The sequence below is a fragment of the Nanorana parkeri genome, unplaced genomic scaffold, assembly GCF_000935625.1.
Source record: "Nanorana parkeri isolate BGI_ZX_2015 unplaced genomic scaffold, ASM93562v1 scaffold1851, whole genome shotgun sequence".
Lineage (NCBI taxonomy): Eukaryota > Metazoa > Chordata > Amphibia > Anura > Dicroglossidae > Nanorana > Nanorana parkeri.
This window is the reverse complement of record NW_017308119.1, coordinates 86,848-105,453: the sequence shown is the minus strand read 5'-3', so window position 1 is coordinate 105,453 and position 18,606 is coordinate 86,848. Positions and strand designations below refer to the sequence as shown.

Sequence of the window (18,606 nt, the reverse complement as noted above, 5' to 3'; positions counted from 1 at the left end):
GGGGCAGGGGGGGGGGGGGGCGTGGCGGTCCATTGACGTGAATGGCACTCCGGACGCACGGGAACGCAAGGCACTTTATGCCTGCGCTCCGGAACAAAAAAATAGTGCTTGCAGCATTTTTTTCGGACCGGACTGCAGGCATAAAGTGCCTTGCGTTTCCGTGCGGCCCGGAGAGCGTGGCTAGGGTGCCATTCACTTTAATAGACCGCCACGCTCCGCCCCTTCTGCCCCACAACATAGTGAGCCGGCTGCGATGCAGTGCGTTCTGGCCAGAATCGGGACCGGAACGAGCTGTGTCTAGTGTGAACGAGGCCTTAATGATCCTGAAAGCATATAAAAGGGGCTCCAGGAGCGCAGACGTTACCTTCCTGCAGACGTCCAGCTTGACCGAGAGCTCTGCTCTGTGCGACAGATAAACCACCGCCAGCAGGTCCCTGTAATTAGGTGTTAAATCTGCGGAGATAGAATTAAGCATTCAGAGAGAACGCAGGACAGCAGCCCTGACTTTGGCACATGCGTCTTATTCCCCCCGACCTTCATATTTACTAAAAAGTCTGTTAACCCCTTAAAGGAGAACTATGAGGTGAGTGAAAATCACTCATCCACATAGTTGGAGCCGACGTGTGACAATGAGACTGTCACAGGTCGGCTCAATAGATCGGGAAGTGAGCGAACACATACCGTCGCTCGCTCACTTCTCGATCATCTCCCTGCAGAGAGTGGTGACTGTCGCTCACGGCTCCCTGCAGGGATTCCCCTCCCCGCTCCGATCCTCCAGCGCTGACAGGAGGAACGGACGGGGGCGGGTACAGCTGGCTCTGCCTCTAGATAGGCAGAGCCAGCTGTCACTCTCGCAGCTGGGTGGATCTAGACAGTAATGTCGCGATCCGTCCCGGCTGCGGCAGTCTCACTATACCGCGAGCCGTAGCCCCCTATATACTGAGCTTTGGGTGACAGGAGGGCGCTAGTTTGTGTCCTCCCGCGACCCTGAGGAGGACTATGGGGAAAAGCCCTGACCCCATAGTTCTCCAATAAGGACAAAGGCCTTTTTTTTCATTTTTTGTTTAGATGTTATAATCCACATTTTGTGCCTGAAATTTACTTTAAACCCCCCAAACATGATATACTTTCTGAAAGCCTGGACCCTGCAGAATACAATGGCGGAAGTTGCAAATGTTTATGTTGCCCGACATTAGCGCAACCTATTATCAAAACTAAATCTCTAGTGAAAAAATGCACTTGAGTTAAATTTAGTGCCCCCAATATAAAACCATTTTTTTTGCTAAAATATAACAGATGATGTTACAACGAGTAAATAGATATAGGCCCAGGTTAAAAAAATTGTGTGCGTCTGTGAAACTGCGATAGAAGAATTCAGTACCCCAAAAAGTCTATAGATGAAGTTTTAAAAGCCCCCACAGGTCATCAGTTCAGAGATACGCATAAATATTGGTCTGAGAATGATTGCTCTCACTCCGGCTTGTGCGGCGATACCCAACATGTCTAACGCAAACGTAGTTTTCGTACGTAGGCGCACCCGACGCGTGTCTACGTGACGCGCGTGCTCGCGGGAGACTAAAATTTTTTAAAATTATTTTTACATTTGATTTAACATTTTTAAAAACTGTTATTTTTATTTAATTTTAACTTTAATTGCCATCACATAGGGGGGCTTACGAGCCCCCCCCCCCCCCATGTGATGACATATTGGTGGTGACAGGTCCTTTTTAAGGTGATGCTGGGGGTCCAAAAGACTCCTAGTGTCACCTTGTCACTCTAAATAAGCTATTGGGGTGCAGAAAGCAGTTTAATAGCTTATTGCTTGGCTTCAGGAGCCGAGCAATGACAGCTCAGGGACCGGAAGTGATGCAATACACGTCGCTTCCAGTCCCATAGAACAGGAAGGAGAGCGGTGTACGGACGTTCTCCAACCCCAGTTTCCCACCGACACCCGAGATGCCGGTCCCGGGCCCGTAAGAGGGTCATCGGAGCCCGGGAAACACAGCGGGGGTGGGGGGCGGTCCCGTTTACCGGATCGTAGAAGCAATCTGGCAGCAGCTGAGCCGCCAGAATCGCTTCTACTATAAAGCTGGCCGTTTAACCCCTTCAGACTTCATGATGGGATTATCCCGTCATGAGTCGCGAAGGGGTTAAGCAACATCCCCATTAGGGATAAGCGGAGTGATTCAAGCAAACTTGGCGAAAACACAAAAAGGGCCTCATTTTGCCATGCGGTGAACTACCCTAAGAATGAAGGTCAGCATGAAAGCCAGACAGCTAGCATCTTCAGAGGCCTCCACATTTCTTCAAGGTTTCCTTAAAGGAGAAGTATGGGGTCAGTGCTTTTCCCCATAGTTCTCCTTAGGGTAACGGGAGGACACAAACTAGCGTCCTCCTGTCACTAACGCCGGTATGTGTTCGCTCACTTCCCGATCTACTGAGCCGACCTGTGACAGTCTCATTGTCACAGGTCGGCTAGAACCATGAGGAGAGTGGAAAGCACGCACCTCATAGTTCTCCTTTAAAAGGTTTCATCAGATGTACACAGAATGCCTACTCCCAGAAATCACATGGGTCTCCCTCTTCACTCATCGATCACTTCTACACACAGAGAACGGAGCTTACCGGAGCCCAAGACCTGTTCGGAGAGGCAGCGGATCAGCAGCATCGACACGGGAAGGTCATTCAGGAAGGAGATGAATCCATGGTATCCGATTTCCTTCAGCTTCAGACGAACCTTGAGCCGATCACTGACCTTCTCGTATTTGATTAACTTGTAGAGGATCTGGAGAGACAGCCAAGGCTCAGGTTAGACAGGACAGGTGTGCGAGCAATTAAATCCCAAGACAAAGAGGTCCGACGATCACTCACCCGGCATTAAAAAGCGCCGCCGACCGCTGCCTGCTGGACACCGCCGCAACCCGCCGGCCTCGTCCCCGCCGCTACGATAGCCTCCGGTTCTCTTCCCTTGATAAATAAAATGTATCAAGGGGAGAGAACCACAGCAAGTGCCGCTCTCAGGGAATCTGCCGCTCCAGGCAAACGCCTTGTTTGCCTCGCGGCAGATACGCCCCTGCCACCGCATACAAAAATAAGAGGACTTTAAAACGTTGCACATTTCTCCTGCATTCAATTGGACTTCATTGCTCCGAGAGCGTTTGTGGGAATTTGTGAGGTCAGGCTGTTGGATGAGAAGACCCGGCTCACAATCAGCATGCTGACATATGCCAAAGGTGTTCAGTAGGGTTGAGGTCAGGGCTCTGTGCAGGACACTCTAGTTCCTCCACACCATAGTGGTCACGCCATGTCTTTATGGAGTTGGCTTTGTTCACAGGGGACAGTCATGGTGGAACCGAAATGGCCTTTAGGAGGGGGGTGCACATACTTCTGCCCATTTGGGAGGTCAGGGTGAGAAGAGCTGGCTGACAATTGGTGTTTATGAGAAAACCTGGCTCACAAATGGCGTTCCAATTCATGCCAAAGGTGCTCAGTAGGGTTGAGGTCAGGGCTCTGCGGAGGCCACTCGAGTTCCTCTACACCAAACTCACCAGACCATGTCTTTATGGAGTTGGCTTTGTTCACAGGGGGTAGTCATGGTGGAACCGAAATGGCCTTTAGGAGGGGGGTGCACATACTTCTGCCCATTTGGGAGGTCAGGGTGAGAAGAGCTGGCTGACAATTGGTGTTCCAATTCATCTCAAAGGTTTTCAGTAAGGTCAGGGCCCAGTGCAGGACACTTGAGTTCCTCCACACCAAACTGGTCAAACCATATTTTTTGGAGCTGGGTACAGAAAAAGGTCTTCACCAAACTGTTACCACAAGGCTGGAAGAGCACAATTGTCTACAATGTCTTTGTATAGTGAGTAATAATAGTAACCTTAGCTGGAGACACCTGAACTGCATCATTTTGAAGGGGGTCCACAGACTTTTGGCTATATGGTGTACATTGTAAGCCCTCAGGGGCAGGGCCCTCCTTACCATCTTGTCTTGGATTGTATTGTGATTGTAATGTCTGCCCTATATTGTAAAGCGCTGTGCAAACTGTTGGCGCCATATACATCCTGTATAATAATAATAATAATAATATCTGTATATCAAAAACATATGAAGCTTTATATCAGGTAGGTATAAACGGTGACCCTCCAGCTAGACAGAAATTAGACAGCAGCATGCTGTGCCAGCCAATGCCCGCATGACTCGAAGGCTGGAGAGTTGCAGGCTTTACACCCCTCACTCTATACGCCACTGACTGCAGCAGTTCGGTATTGTAGAAACAACTCTTGGGCTGTCTCCATACAGACCTTGAACACTTTCTCCCTCAGCTGGTCGGAGAACCTCTTCTGGACCAGCAGGTAGTAGAAGACGTCCACGTTGCCCTGCTCCAGCAGGAAGGCGTACAGCTGCTCGTTGCTGATGTTGGCTTTCAGCAGGCTGTGGATGACGTCCAGGATCCCACATACCTAACAGACAAGATGGAGGCATAAATGTCTCTAGAGGTGATTGGCTAACAGCTTGAAAGGATTGCGGTTCATCTCTTTCCGTTCCTTGTTTAATTAGATACAGTAATGGGTTTGATACAATTTCTCAATATTTATTTATACATCCTAAATGGATGCTGTGATGTTTTATGTAAAATATATATAAAAAAGTTGAACCTGGTTTGCATGTAAAAGAAATCTCCGGGCTTCTCTAGACTGGACCAAAATTCACAACACACACATAACATCCCCTCCCCCAACGCTCATAAAGCAAATGGATCTATCGCCTACATTGGGGACGCACACTGCTGTGGGTCAGGTGACGGCTGGGCGGTGTACCTACCTGCTCCTCATCATTCACAGTCGCGGTGTAGTTGATCACACTGTGCAGATCCTCGGCATTCAGATTCTTGGCCAGGAAGTCGTTGGTCAGGCTGAAGAGGGACATCTGGACGGTCTTCACATTGTCCTCGGTGATCTGGTCCTCTTTCTGTGTCCTGCCATTTTATATTAGAAATAGACAATGACAGTCAACTTACTGTATTATGAAGAGCAATTCCATCCCCAGAATTCTACCACTGTCAGCAAACTTAAAGCTGAACTCTGACCTAACCTTCCCACTTGCAGAAGGTCCCATAGCCCGACACATGGAGTTCCATACAGTGTGCATTAGAAGCTGCAGCTAATCCTCCTGATCCTGAATATCCCTGGCACACCCCTTCCAGGTATATGCTTTCTGTGGTGTCGATTATTTAGTCTCATGCAATAACAGTCCGTCGAGGAATGACCACTCAAACTCCGGCCATCAAGGCAGCTCAACAGTCCCATAAACCCTTCCAAGAGCCAGCCCACTGCTTGGGTCAGCTCTATAGTGAAGAAACAAAGCAGAGTGATGTGACATTTACAGGAAGATACTACGGCCATTGAGATTTTGGATCTGTGGGAATTTGTCCCCATTTGTGAGGTCAGGTAGTGATGTTGGATGAGAAGACCCGGTCAACAATCGGCATTCACCATCTTCCGTAGGGTTGAGGTCGGGTCTCTGTTCAGGACACTCAAGATCCTCACACACCAAACTGGTCACACCATGTCTTTATGGAGCTGGCTTTGTACACAGGGGACAGTCATGGTGGAGCAGAAAAGGGTCTTCACCAAACTGTGACCACAAGGCTAGAAGAGCCCAATTGTCTACAATGTCTTTGTATGATGAAGAATTAACAAGACCCTTCACTGGAGACACCTGAACTCCTTAATTTGGAGGAGGGTTCATATACTTTTCACCATACAGTTTCATGAACAAAGTCATCAGCTTACTTACCCATAATGCCTCCTGACCGAGTCCAGAATGTACTGCACGCCGTACTTCCTGCGAACTCTCTGCTTGTGGTCTTTCATGATGGATGACAAAAACTGGATGTGACCTGCGGAAGGAGGAACCGATAAATCAATAGAACATCTCACAGGCAGGAAAAGACCCGCCAGCAATCGGAGCAGAGCGGCTCACCCAGGCGGACGGCGAAGTCGCTGTTGCACCAGATTCGGACGTCGAAGAGCAGGTGCTGGTAGAGGTGATGGAGGAGGTAATTGTGACCTTCCGACGCGACCTGGTCCATCAACATCTGAGATGCCATCAGCACATTCATGTCCAGGACGAGAGGGGACACCTGAGGGCACAACGTGCGTCAATGAACAAACAATCCTCTTCTATTAGGAAATAAGCAGATGGCGATAACCAATAAGGCTTCATCTGACTTCAGGTAAGTAAAATGTGATTGGCTGCCCTGTGCTCAGCAGAGTCCCATCACTGATGCATCTTCCCTCTGGCCCTGTGATAATTAATTTAAAGGGAACTTTGCAGTCATATCTTATATCTATAGGCCATCGGTGTCCCATAGAGGAGGTTTTCCTTTACTCTCTGTCCTGTAGACACAACAGGAAGCAAGGGGAAATTTCTTCAAAGTTAGAGAAATGCCTTTTTAGAGACAGTTGTCACAAGTATCCTTAATGGAAGATTTCCCCTCACTTCCTGTTCTGGTGACAATTTCAACATTTTGGATTTTCTGACCACTTTCAGTCTGCTGCCAGTGGTCACCAGAGTGAATCTTAAATCTCCCCAGCAAGGACACAGTGTTTTCATTACATACCTTGTGACCTAATCACTGGGTCTTTGTGCTTCTCTATACATTGCCAGGAAATCATGGCTGGTGGGAGGGGCTGGCAGGGCGCTGTACGTAGCGTCCTGAAATCATCACAGCCCCCTGCCTCAGTGCTCCCCCTTAAGAGCCCTCAGCTCTGATGCGAGCATTGGGCTGGCTCTTGGGAAGGGGTTTCTCACCTTTTGCAGCAGAGCGCCTATGATGGCCGGCCCGACACACTGCAGGAGGCTCTCCTGATTGGCCGGATGGTGCTGAATGAAATTCTTGACCATGAGTAGGAAAGCCGCCACTCCGTTCCTCTCCAACCGGCTCTCTGTGGAGACAAAATGAAGACGACGTCATGCTGAAGTGCAGGTACAGAGCTTTTTTCTACACAATTGAATGCACTGCACCCCTTGGACTAAGGAGCACATACATGCCAAGATTCTTGGAACCCCAACACTCCCACCAGGTATACAACACAAATGTCTCACCTGAGGATTTCCCCAGAGGGAGCTGCATGGACTGGGCGTTCCTGGAGGAGGTGAGTTCGGGGCCCACCAGGTCATGGGTCTCCTGGGCGTCTGGAGCTTCTGTGGTCTGCAATCCCACCTGTTTGAGCAGAGGAAGCAGAACGCCCATCCCTCCGACGCAGGTCACCACGTCCTGGGAGGAGGGGAGACAAAAGAACATTAAAACACGTATGGAGGAATGAGACACATCTGTGTGCGTTTAGATGGTCACTCCATGCATAATGCATTATTTTTTTAGCAGTCTATCACTGCTGGTGTCCTTACTGAAAATAAGCCAGTTGTAGCCCATCCCCCTCAAGGCTCTACGCGTCGTGCGTCATGAGACGCCTTTGTGCTCATAACTGTTGTGCTGTCACAACAGTTGTATGAAAAGATGACACAATGCATAGTCACGGTTCATATTCATATTACTATGAATTGAGAATTACATAGTTCATTTTCCTTAAAGGAGAACTATGGGGTCTGCGCTTTTCCCCCCATAGTTCTCCTCAGGGTAACGGGAGGACACAAACTAGCGTCCTCCCGTCACCCAAAGCTCAGTATACCGCGACCTACAGCTCTCTATATAGTGAGACCGCCGCAGCCTGGACTGATCCCGACTTTACTGTCGTGATCCACCCAGCTGTGGGATTGACAGCCGGCTCTGCCTATCTAGAGGCAGAGCCAGCTGTAATCGCCCCCTCCCCCGTCCATTCCACGCGGGAGGATCGGAGCAGGGAATCCCTGCAGGGAGCCGTGAGTGACAGTCACGACTCTCTGCAGGGAGATGATCGAGAATTGAGCGAGCGCCGGTGTGTGTTCACTCACTTCCCGATCTATTGAGCCGACCTGTGACAGTTTAATTGTCACAGGTCGGCTAGAACTATGAGGCTGAGTGATTTTCACTCGCCTCATAGTTCTCCTTTAAGCCATTGTTCTTTGCCATCAGTATAGCTGGTTATTATACTGCCATCTTGTGGTGGTTTTCGGTTACTGCACCACATTTTTCTGTATTCCCTCCCCCTTGTGTGTGATGCACTTCCCTCCTCCTTCACATTGTCTTCATGGCATCAAAATGGCTGTTTGTGCCATAACCACGTTAATCTGCTCGCATGGGGAGGGGGAAACATTAACCATCTTTGGCCTGCAAATACCTGTTGTCTGATGTATACAATAAAGCTCTTAGTGGATGAAAAGGTATTTGGTGAGTTCACCATCTGATAAGGATTGTCCGCAGTGATTATATCTGCTTATACAGGCCGGGCACAGAGGTCTCAGCAAGGGGGGTAAATTAGTGATACAACAATCGGAGTCAGAATAACAGTTGTAAAGAGCGGTCAGCTGAGTTACTGTAGCCTTTCTCTAAAAAGAAATATCCAAAATTACTGTTAGAGTGGAGATTATGCTGATCTATTGGAAGTAGGTCAACAATGGTGGCCTCCATGTTTCCGGTGTTAGGTTTCCTTAAAAAAAAAATCACTGGTTTTGGCTCCGTGTACCCGCTATGCCCATTATGAGGGTTTCCCGCCGCCCCTGCTGGATTTAATACTACGGGGAACGCACAAAACCCCCATAATGGGAGAAAACATGACCGGGAACTATGACACGGAAAAGTCATCACTGGAGACCTCAAGCCTGTTGTAGCCCATCCTCCTCACGATTCCACGTGTGGTGCATCATGAGATGCTTTGTGCTCATCACAGTTGTATGGAGCGGTCATCTGAGTTACCGTAGACTTTCTCCAGAAAGAAATATCCAAAATTACTGTTTGAGTGGTGGTGATGCTGAACCAATGGAAGGAGGTCAACAATGGTGGCCTCCATGGTTCTGGTCCAAGGTTTCCTTCAAATCACTGGTTTTGTAAACCCGCTATGCCCATTATGAGGAGTTCCCGCCGCCCCTGCTGGATTTAATACTACGGGGGAACGCACAAAACCCTCAACATGGGAGAAAACATGACCGGGAACTATGACTAGGAAAGGTCATCACTGGAGACCTCAAGCCTGTTGTAGCCCATCCTCCTCACGGTTCCAGGTGTTGTGCATCACCAGATGCTTTGTGCTCACGGTTGTATGGAGCGGTCATCTGAGTTACCGTAGTCGATCTCCAAAAGGAAACATCCAAATACCGCTGGGACTTCAACATTTATTCATTTAAAGGAATGAGGAGACCAATCATTTGCTGGCTCTGGTGAGGCTGGTAAGGGTTCCTTCCAGTGGGCACCAAGAATGTGACCCAAAGCATTAATATACAACAGACCTGCCTAACCAAGAGGGGAAGGAGTTCAAATTGCTGTAATGATGTATAGTGTCACATGAAACTACCAACACTTTTCAGATTCTACAACCCCCCCCCCACTTCATCAGGGCTTAGAAACCTTATCAGGGTTTAAAAGGAGAACTATGAGGTGGGTGATTTTCACTCCTCCTCATAGTTTGAGCCAATGTGTCAAACAAAGAAGCTGTCACACGTCGGCTCAATAGATCGGGAAGTGAGCGAACACATACCGGCGCTCGCTCACTTTTCGATCATCTCCCTGCACATAGCCGTGACTGTCACTCACGGCTCCCTAAAGGGATTCCCGCTCCGATCCGCCAGCACTGACTGGAGGAACGGACGGGGGAGGGGGCGGGTACAGCTGGCTCTGATTCTAGATAGGCAGAGCCAGCTGTCACTCACGCAGCTGGGTGGATCTCGACAGTAATGTCGGGATCCGTCCCGGCTGTGGCTGTCTCAGTATAGAGCTTGCTATATACTGAGCTTTGGGTCACGGGAGGACGCTAGTTCGTGTCCTCCCGTGACCCTTAGAACTATGGGTAAAACACTTACCTCATAGTTCTCCTTTAAATAGACTCATCAATATAAATGACGGGACGGATCTGTAGAATCCATCTTCCTTAATGGCCCATTCCCACCACATCCAGATCATCTCCAGACCAGACCGGACCCAAAATGCATCCCAATGTATCCCTATGCTATTTCTGGCCTCTGTTCACACCAGCGTAGTCCGTTCCAGACCAGACCGGACCCGAAAAATACTGCACGCCTCATTTTGTCTGGTCTGCAATGCACTGGAACCCTGGGCCAGGTTCACACCATTTCCCGGACCAGATCTGGTCCTAAACATGTTATGAACCTGCCCTAATGGTGGGAGATCAGTGAGGAGACACAACACTGCCGTCAGTGGCTGGTATAATCACCACCATTTGGTTTGGTGTTCCCGTTTTGAGATACCGGAACCTTCCGACCAGTCCGTCCTTTCTCCAAATGATCAGTCGCACACAGAACCGGCAGAACATTCATACAAGGGGGACAGACCTACGTACCTTCACATCCCACGTGATGACCCTGTGGCCCGTCAGCCTCCCGTGAAACGCGTGGCTGGGTGACAGGTCCAAGCAAATATTGTTTTTGGAAGCCTGAAGCAGAAGAAACATATTACGAGCGCTTCTCAGCAACAAATCCCGATCTTTATGTCATCAACCCAAACAAAACTCAAAAACAGAGGAAATTGGAGTTTTCTTCTGAAAGTAATATAAAACAGCAACTTAAAAGGAGAACTATGGTGTTTAGGGCTTTTCCCCATAGTTCTCCTTAGGGTAACAGGAGGACACAAACTAGCGTCCTCCCGTCACCCCAGGCTCAGTAGCTGCTGCTCGCGGTATACTGAGACGCCGCAGCCGGAGCGGATCCCGACAATTGTGCCGGGATCCACCCAGCTGCGTGAGTGACAGCTGGCTCTGCCTATCTAGAGGCAGAGCCAGCTGTACCCGCCCCCTCCCCCGTCCGTTCCGCCAGTCAGCGCTGGAGGATCGGAGCGGGGATTTCTTTATCACAGGTCGGCTCTAACTCTGAGGATGAGTGGAAATCACTCACCTCATAGTTCTCCTTTAAGGCTGAACTCCAGTCAGATATAAAAGACAAATGATTGCAGCTCTTTAACTCATACTACATGCAAGGTGTACAAAAAGCTGAATGTGACCTTGCATCAGCCCCTGTACAGCAAAGCTCAGACTGGGGGAGGAAGAAGCAGCACATGGGGGGCCAAGCAGGCATGTTGGAATGCAAGAAACACGCCAATTGGAGGAGAGAGCAGATTGCCCGAGGGATGAGCTCTACAGTCTGCTGCTCCTCCTTTCATCTGCGTGTTTGCCTGGAGTCCAGCCTTGCAAAGGTTCCCATATGACGGTCTAAACAAGAACCAAATCCAGTTCCTATGCGATGCCTCATAAAGTAAACACAAAACTTCCTTTACCTCCCCTGACTGAGCCAAATCCTCCTTCGTCTCACACGCTCCCCTGCCCAGACACTGCAGCTGACAGTTGGAAGGTTTCAACAGCAGAGGCTGTGCGGTCAATCTAGAAAGCAGTGGGCGGGGCCGGGTGCTGACTGACAAGCGACAGGCTTCTGCAGTGCCGATAGCCACGCCCCCTGCATAGTCTCATCCCGCTATAGCGCAAGCAGGCACGGTCTACATGCGTGTGACAACTCTGAACTCAGGAGCAGGGCAGCATCGTTGCCGCCCCCGCCGGGTTATAGGAAGCTGCATTAGGTCAGGGATGTCCCAAGGCAGGGTGTCACCCAGAGCGGGTACCGGGTGACACCCCGCAGTGACGTCACGCGCTGTTACCTGCCGGTGGCCATCTTGGCGATGGAGCCGGCAGAAAGAAGAGGGGACATTCACCTGGCGGGATCAGGTATGCCACCGGGTCCCCTCCACTCTCTCTCAAGCAAATGTCGGGCTCTCAGTCCATGACCGAGTGCCCGACTTTTCAGAGGGGGTGACACTAAAATGACTGTCAGTCATTTTGGTGTCACCTGGGTGCGGGCTGCACCCCCCTAGTGACGCTACTGCTACTGGCGTATGCTTGCGCTGTTCCCGCTCTGTTTTTCACTCACCTCTCCTTGGAGCCGCCACTGATCCCCCCCCCCCCTTTGGAACTGGCCGTCTTCATATAGTACAGTAGAGCAGGCGTAGGCACCCTCGGCCCTCCAGCTATGGTGACCCTACAAATCCCAGCATGCCTCTGTCTCTGGGAGTCATGGCTGTCAGAGTCTTGCAATGCCTCATGGGACTTGTAGTTTTTACCGCAACTGGAATGCCGAGGTTGCCCACCCCTGTGTTATAGATCATCCAGTTACATAGGACCAGCTCTGCCGCGCAGTATTTATATACCTTGTACACATTTTTGATACATTCATTTATATTGTCCGAGTATCTCAGCCTGAGCGCCATAAAATGAATTCATTAGTTTTATTCAGCAGCCTTATGAAGCCCAAAGATGAGGAAATCCCCGGCTCTGCATTCCCATACCTGCGGCGTATAGAAGAGGAGGAGTTTGGCACCGAGCTCCGAGAATTCGCTGTCCGGGATGAAAGGCGTCACGTAGTTCGGTCCTGCAGGAAGTAAAAATCGCCGGTCAGTCTCTGGCACGCCATGTTAGCTAAACAGACGTCTCAACATGTCCGAGGGGAGTACAGAATAGGGAAATAGAGTGAAAGCCAGGGGAAAAAAAAATAAAAAATCAGTCCATTGAGGGACACAGAATGTCATTCACTTTTGCTCCCGTAGGCGGCGGTATAACCCGAAAGTGAATGACGTCCTGTGTCCATCAATGCACTTCTAGAACAGGATTTCACAATGGGTAGAGAATCCTCTTCTCATGTTTTGAGGAACACAGGAAGTCATTCACTTTCGATCCTGTAGGTGGCAGTATAACCCCAAAGTTAATTCCTGTGTCCCTCAATGGGCAGTAGTCATTCACTTTCACCCCTGTAGGTGGCATTATAACCACAAAGTGAATTCCTGTGTACCTCAAATGGACAAGAAAGAAATTAAGATTTTGTACTGACCATTAAAATAATTTTCTTAAAGTCCATTAAGGGACACAAGAAATCATTCACTTTCGGGTTAGACTGCCGCTTACAGGACTAAAAGTGAAAGACTTCCTGTGTCTCTCAATGGATGAGAAGAGGACTCTTTACGCATTGTGAAATCCTTCTCTAGAAGTCCACTGATGGACACAGGAAGTCATTCACTTTTGGGTTATACTGCCACCTACAGAAGAAAAAGTAAATGAATGCCTGTGTATCTCAATATCAATGCCATTCACATTTGCTCCTGTAGGTGGCAGTATAACCCGAAATGTGAATGCCTTCCTGTGTCCCTCAATGGACGAGAATGAAAAACCTCTAAATAGTTTCTTTTAAATGCTTCAGAGAATGTTCTTAGCAATGGTATATGAGAAAATGGCGAATCCTCAGCACGGTGAAGGTTTTTATAGTTTGGGAAGCCTCTCAGCGACACCCCTTCCATATTAGTTGTCAGCACTTACACCCCTGCCCACATCCACACCCCCAACCCCTTCACAAAATCTCTTCCTGCTGTTGTACAATATCGCTGTATATTATATAATATACATTTCTGACACCGGTCTTTTTTTTCACCTTGTATTCTAATAATTTGGTTCTAATCATGGACCCGTACCCATGTGCCAGGCAAAGCACTTACATGGTAACTCTGACGGACTGAACCGTCACTGGGGCTGCTGGAGGAGCCTGAGGGCCAGCCTCCTTCCTAGAGACTATGGACCAATCCCTATTTGTTTCGAGTCCTCATTTGCATGGCCAAGAGGACCTAGGTGAGGACTGGAGGATACTTTGCAGTTGATCGGTTGGGCCACCTTCAAACTGTTGTTTCTAAAAGTGTGTGTGTGAGCATCCAATAAAGGAGATTCCTGTTTGAACTTACATACAGCCGGCCTGGTGTTTGTTCTGAGCTATCACCACTGGATACGAACGGCACAGAGCTGTAGTTCCAATCCCGAATTATCGGATGTCCGAAATATCAGACGATGCGGTCTGAAATCTAAGGAGTGCCGGGAGAGTGGAACCGAGCGAGCAAGGGGCTCGTTACAGTTACGTTTGTGCCTCCAGTTGCCAGTATGAGGTTTTTGACTTCTTGTCGATCGCTCCGGGGCCCCCCAAAAAACTGAGAGTTCCCCCGATAGGCAGCTGACCACCACCTGTGCCTACCATATGGACAGCCCTATGACTGGCAACCTCTACTCATTTACCCCAATGACTAACCCCATATTGAAGACAAAAATCCTCAGGAGGTGGAGTCATGTGACATATCTGTGACCCAGTTTCATACTAATAAAGCTTATTGCGATTCACGGAAAGAAGCAGTGGTGCGGCCTGGACTTTCACACCTCTAAGGACTGCTGCAATATATTGGATTCTTGGGTCTGGATACACATTATTCTTCAGTCACTTTGTTGTATCACAATCACTGTATCTGAAACATTGTATCGTTCTCTCCCAATGGAGTATATAATAATGTATCGGTGTCCCCCAATGGAGTATATAATAATGTATCGGTCTCTCCCAATGGAGTATATAATAATGTATCGGGGTCCCCCAATGGAGTATATAATAATGTATCAGTCTCTCCCAATGGAGTATATAATAATGTATCGGTGTCCCCCAATGGAGTATATAATAATGTATCGGGGTCCCCCAATGGAGTATATAATAATGTATCGGTCTCTCCCAATGGAGTATATAATAATGTATCGGTCTCTCCCAATGGAGTATATAATAATGTATCGGTCTCTCCCAATGGAGTATATAATAATGTATCGGTCTCTCCCAATGGAGTATATAATAATGTATCGTTGTCCCCAATGGAGTATATAATAATGTATCTGTTTCTCCCAATGGAGTATATAATAATGTATCGGTCTCTCCCAATGGAGTATATAATAATGTATCGTTGTCCCCAATGGAGTATATAATAATGTATCTGTTTCTCCCAATGGAGTATATAATAATGTATCGGTGTCCCCTAATGGAGTATATAATAATGTATCGGTGTACCCCAATGGAGTATATAATAATGTATCGTTGTCCCCAATGGAGTATATAATAATGTATCTGTTTCTCCCAATGGAGTATATAATAATGTATCGGTCTCCCCCAATGGAGTATATAATAATGTATCGGTGTCCCCCAATGGAGTATATAATAATGTATCGGTGTCCCCCAATGGAGTATATAATAATGTATCGGTGTCCCCCAATGGAGTATATAATAATGTATCGGTGTCCCCCAATGGAGTATATAATAATGTATCGGTGTCCCCCAATGGAGTATATAATAATGTATCGGTCTCTCCCAATGGAGTATATAATAATGTATCGGTGTCCCCCAATGGAGTATATAATAATGTATCGGTCTCTCCCAATGGAGTATATAATAATGTATCGGTGTCCCCCAATGGAGTATATAATAATGTATCGGTGTCCCCCAATGGAGTATATAATAATGTATCGGTGTCCCCCAATGGAGTATATAATAATGTATCGGTGTCCCCCAATGGAGTATATAATAATGTATCGGTGTCCCCCAATGGAGTATATAATAATGTATCGGTGTCCCCCAATGGAGTATATAATAATGTATCGGTGTCCCCCAATGGAGTATATAATAATGTATCGGTGTCCCCCAATGGAGTATATAATAATGTATCGGTGTCCCCCAATGGAGTATATAATAATGTATCGGTGTCCCCCAATGGAGTATATAATAATGTATCCGTGTCCCCCAATGGAGTATATAATAATGTATCGGTGTCCCCCAATGGAGTATATAATAATGTATCGGTGTCCCCCAATGGAGTATATAATAATGTATCGGTCTCTCCCAATGGAGTATATAATAATGTATCGTTCTCTCCCAATGGAGTATATAATAATGTATCGGTGTCCCCTAATGGAGTATATAATAATGTATCGGTGTCCCCCAATGGAGTATATAATAATGTATCGGTTACGCATACTGCGCACGGAGTACTACCCACCGGCCGAGTACAGGGCCTTCACATGAGACTGCTGGATGGTATCATGGAAGATGGACACGGTGCCCAGATGGCCCTCTAGTGAGGTCGGTGTGCCCCACTCCGTGTCCTGGGTTCCGGCTACTTTGGTGGACACCAAACCCTCCCGCGGGTTCTGTGCGCCGCTCGCCCCCCAGCTGTGCCCCGCGGAGGTGGCCGGAAAGGACTGAGAGCGGCTGAGCGCGGAGTGCGAGGCGAAGGTGAGGTCCGGAGTATGGGATGGAGAGGTGGAGACGGTGGTGGTGGTACGGTGACCGGCTGACCCGATGCAGCAAGATGTGAAAGACTGCAGAATGAGAAACAGAGAGGATTATGGGTGATGGAAAAAAAAAAAAAAACTGAAAATATAAAGTCATTTTGTAGCCAGTAAAACATTTATAGGACAGCCAGTTATAAATTTCTATACGCGTACTTAGCCACTTCATGTCTACATGCACGCCCCGCGTCAGCATCGCCTGCACATCATGGCTCTGGAACGGCTGCCAGATGGGCCAAGCCTGAGCAATGTGGGTCAGTACGGCTTTTAAACGCAAACAGGAATGCATGTAGCAGGGTGACAACGTATCGTCAGTGAATCACCTGCACTCCCTACAGCGTTATAACCATGAGACAGTCACAATGTCGCCCTGAGGATGGGACCCTGCGCGGCCCCGAAACGGTGGCTCTATGACGCATCAATAAAAGTGCTTATGCTTTTCGCACATAGCAAATGAGTGCTGGTGACTTCTATCATTTATAGGGTGACAACGTAGGCGCATAATTGGGGGACAGGGACAGAGGCGTTGTCACCCAGCAACAGAAAGCGCCTGGACAATGACATCCATGGCAGAATCCCCGGGGATTATTTTATTGAAACCTGCAGATTAAAAAGCTTGAAAAAGATTTCTGAAATGACATTTAAGCTTCTGTGACTTTAAGATCTAATCGTACTGCAGAACAGTTTAAAGGATCAGTCCACCCAAAAGGGATATTTTAGGCTTTAGGTTGAGTGCTGAGTCAGATCTTGGCTTCTAATAGGAGTTGGTTCCTCCAACAGGGAGATCTCCTTGAAAAACAATTCAAGGAGCACAGCAGGTGTACAGACCCCAGAACTCCGGTCAGGGATGGGGGGAGCTCCTCATAATGGGCACAGCGGGTGTACAGACCCGGGAACTCAGCACAGGAATGGTGGGAGCCCCTCATAATGGGCACAGCGGGTGTACAGACCCAGGAACTCAGCACAGGGATGGTGGGGGCCCCTCATAATGGGCACAGCGGGTGTACAGACCCGGGAACTCAGCACAGGGATGGTGGGAGCTCCTCATAATGGGCACAGCGGGTGTACAGACCCGGGAACTCAGCACAGGGATGGTGGGAACCCCTCATAATGGGCACAGCGGGTGTACAGACCCGGGAACTCAGCACAGGAATGGTGGGAACCCCTCAAATGGGCACAGCAGGTAGAAGAGGGATAGAAGAGAGAGAAGAGGCTGTTACAGGATTTTAGGACTCCAGCATTCCCCAGGAGCTGAGAAATCAGTTTGTGGTGGACTGTCCCTTGAAGAACATTCTAAACACACAGAAGCAGCATCAGTCATAATCCAAATCTATATAACACCCCTAGATACCTATGTATTGCAGTTTCATGCCCAATGTAAGACGAGGGATTTATCGGGGGATCTCGTCTTTTGACAGAACAGGTTTTCTATGTTTTTGTGAAGTGTTTTTGGAACTTGGTGCAGTAAGATTAGATGTTTATGAATTTAATAAAACGAGGCTGCGGAGCCACGGATTCTAGCCGGCAGATCTCGTTTAGCCGTCCCTGGCATCCCGGTATAAGAATAGCGACGTCGGCTTTCAGTCCACACACCATCAGATCTCACCTCATTGAGTGACGGAAAGCGAAGCTGCGCCACCTTCCGGAGCTGCCCGTCGGCGTAGATGTTCACCATATTCTGGCCAAAGGGTCGGCGTCCAGCGATGTGAACAATGTCCACGCAGTGCTGATCAACAGAAAAGAAAAGGTTACACCTCATAGAGAACCCTGAAACATTGATAAACAAGTCAGACTTCCGATTGTAAAAAGGACCGGGCCCAGATACAGCGAATGGATGGCCTGCAGGAAAAAGTCCCAAGAGCCGGAATGTAGCTTATGGTCAATGCAGAGGACAGAAGGGAACCCAAATTCTTTTACAGGAAAAGGACGAGAGCGTCACAAATCTAATCCGAGTCCAATTAATATTTCCCACATATGACAAGAAGTCATTAGAGAAAGCCAACGCATTTCGGGCTGAACATTCCTTCAGTCGCCTTGTCTTCTTTTATTATAGAGATAAGATACAATGTTGCAACGTTCAATTTCTTTTTTTCCCCCCTTTTGTAAACCAGAACGATCTTATGGAGACATCAGTATAGGTGAGGAGACAATTCTGTGCAGGGTAAGGTTAGTTACATAGGGGGGGTCCAATGTTTTCCATACAGTGTCTCCTCAGCCCTGACACGGCACCAACAGGGGGGTTCAGAGACCCTTTGGCAAACTGCTACCCATTACACCTCCTTGTCTGAGGGAGGAGGATTGTGGGTGATAGGATGAAGCTCAAAAT

General features: G+C 48.3%; 1 protein-coding gene across 1 annotated transcript in view; it reads right to left on the bottom strand.

Annotated features, from left to right (window-relative positions):
• The window catches only part of LOC108799900 (neurobeachin-like protein 2), a 104,045-nt gene that overhangs the window by 45,787 nt on the left and 39,652 nt on the right, over positions 1-18,606 (bottom strand). Inside the window, 12 exon segments of the mRNA XM_018571836.1 lie at positions 365-453; positions 2,626-2,785; positions 4,302-4,460; positions 4,822-4,975; positions 5,797-5,899; positions 5,983-6,142; positions 6,814-6,947; positions 7,108-7,279; positions 10,452-10,544; positions 12,440-12,522; positions 15,989-16,310; positions 17,887-18,006. Of these exon segments, the coding sequence (XP_018427338.1) occupies positions 365-453; positions 2,626-2,785; positions 4,302-4,460; positions 4,822-4,975; positions 5,797-5,899; positions 5,983-6,142; positions 6,814-6,947; positions 7,108-7,279; positions 10,452-10,544; positions 12,440-12,522; positions 15,989-16,310; positions 17,887-18,006 (1,749 nt within the window).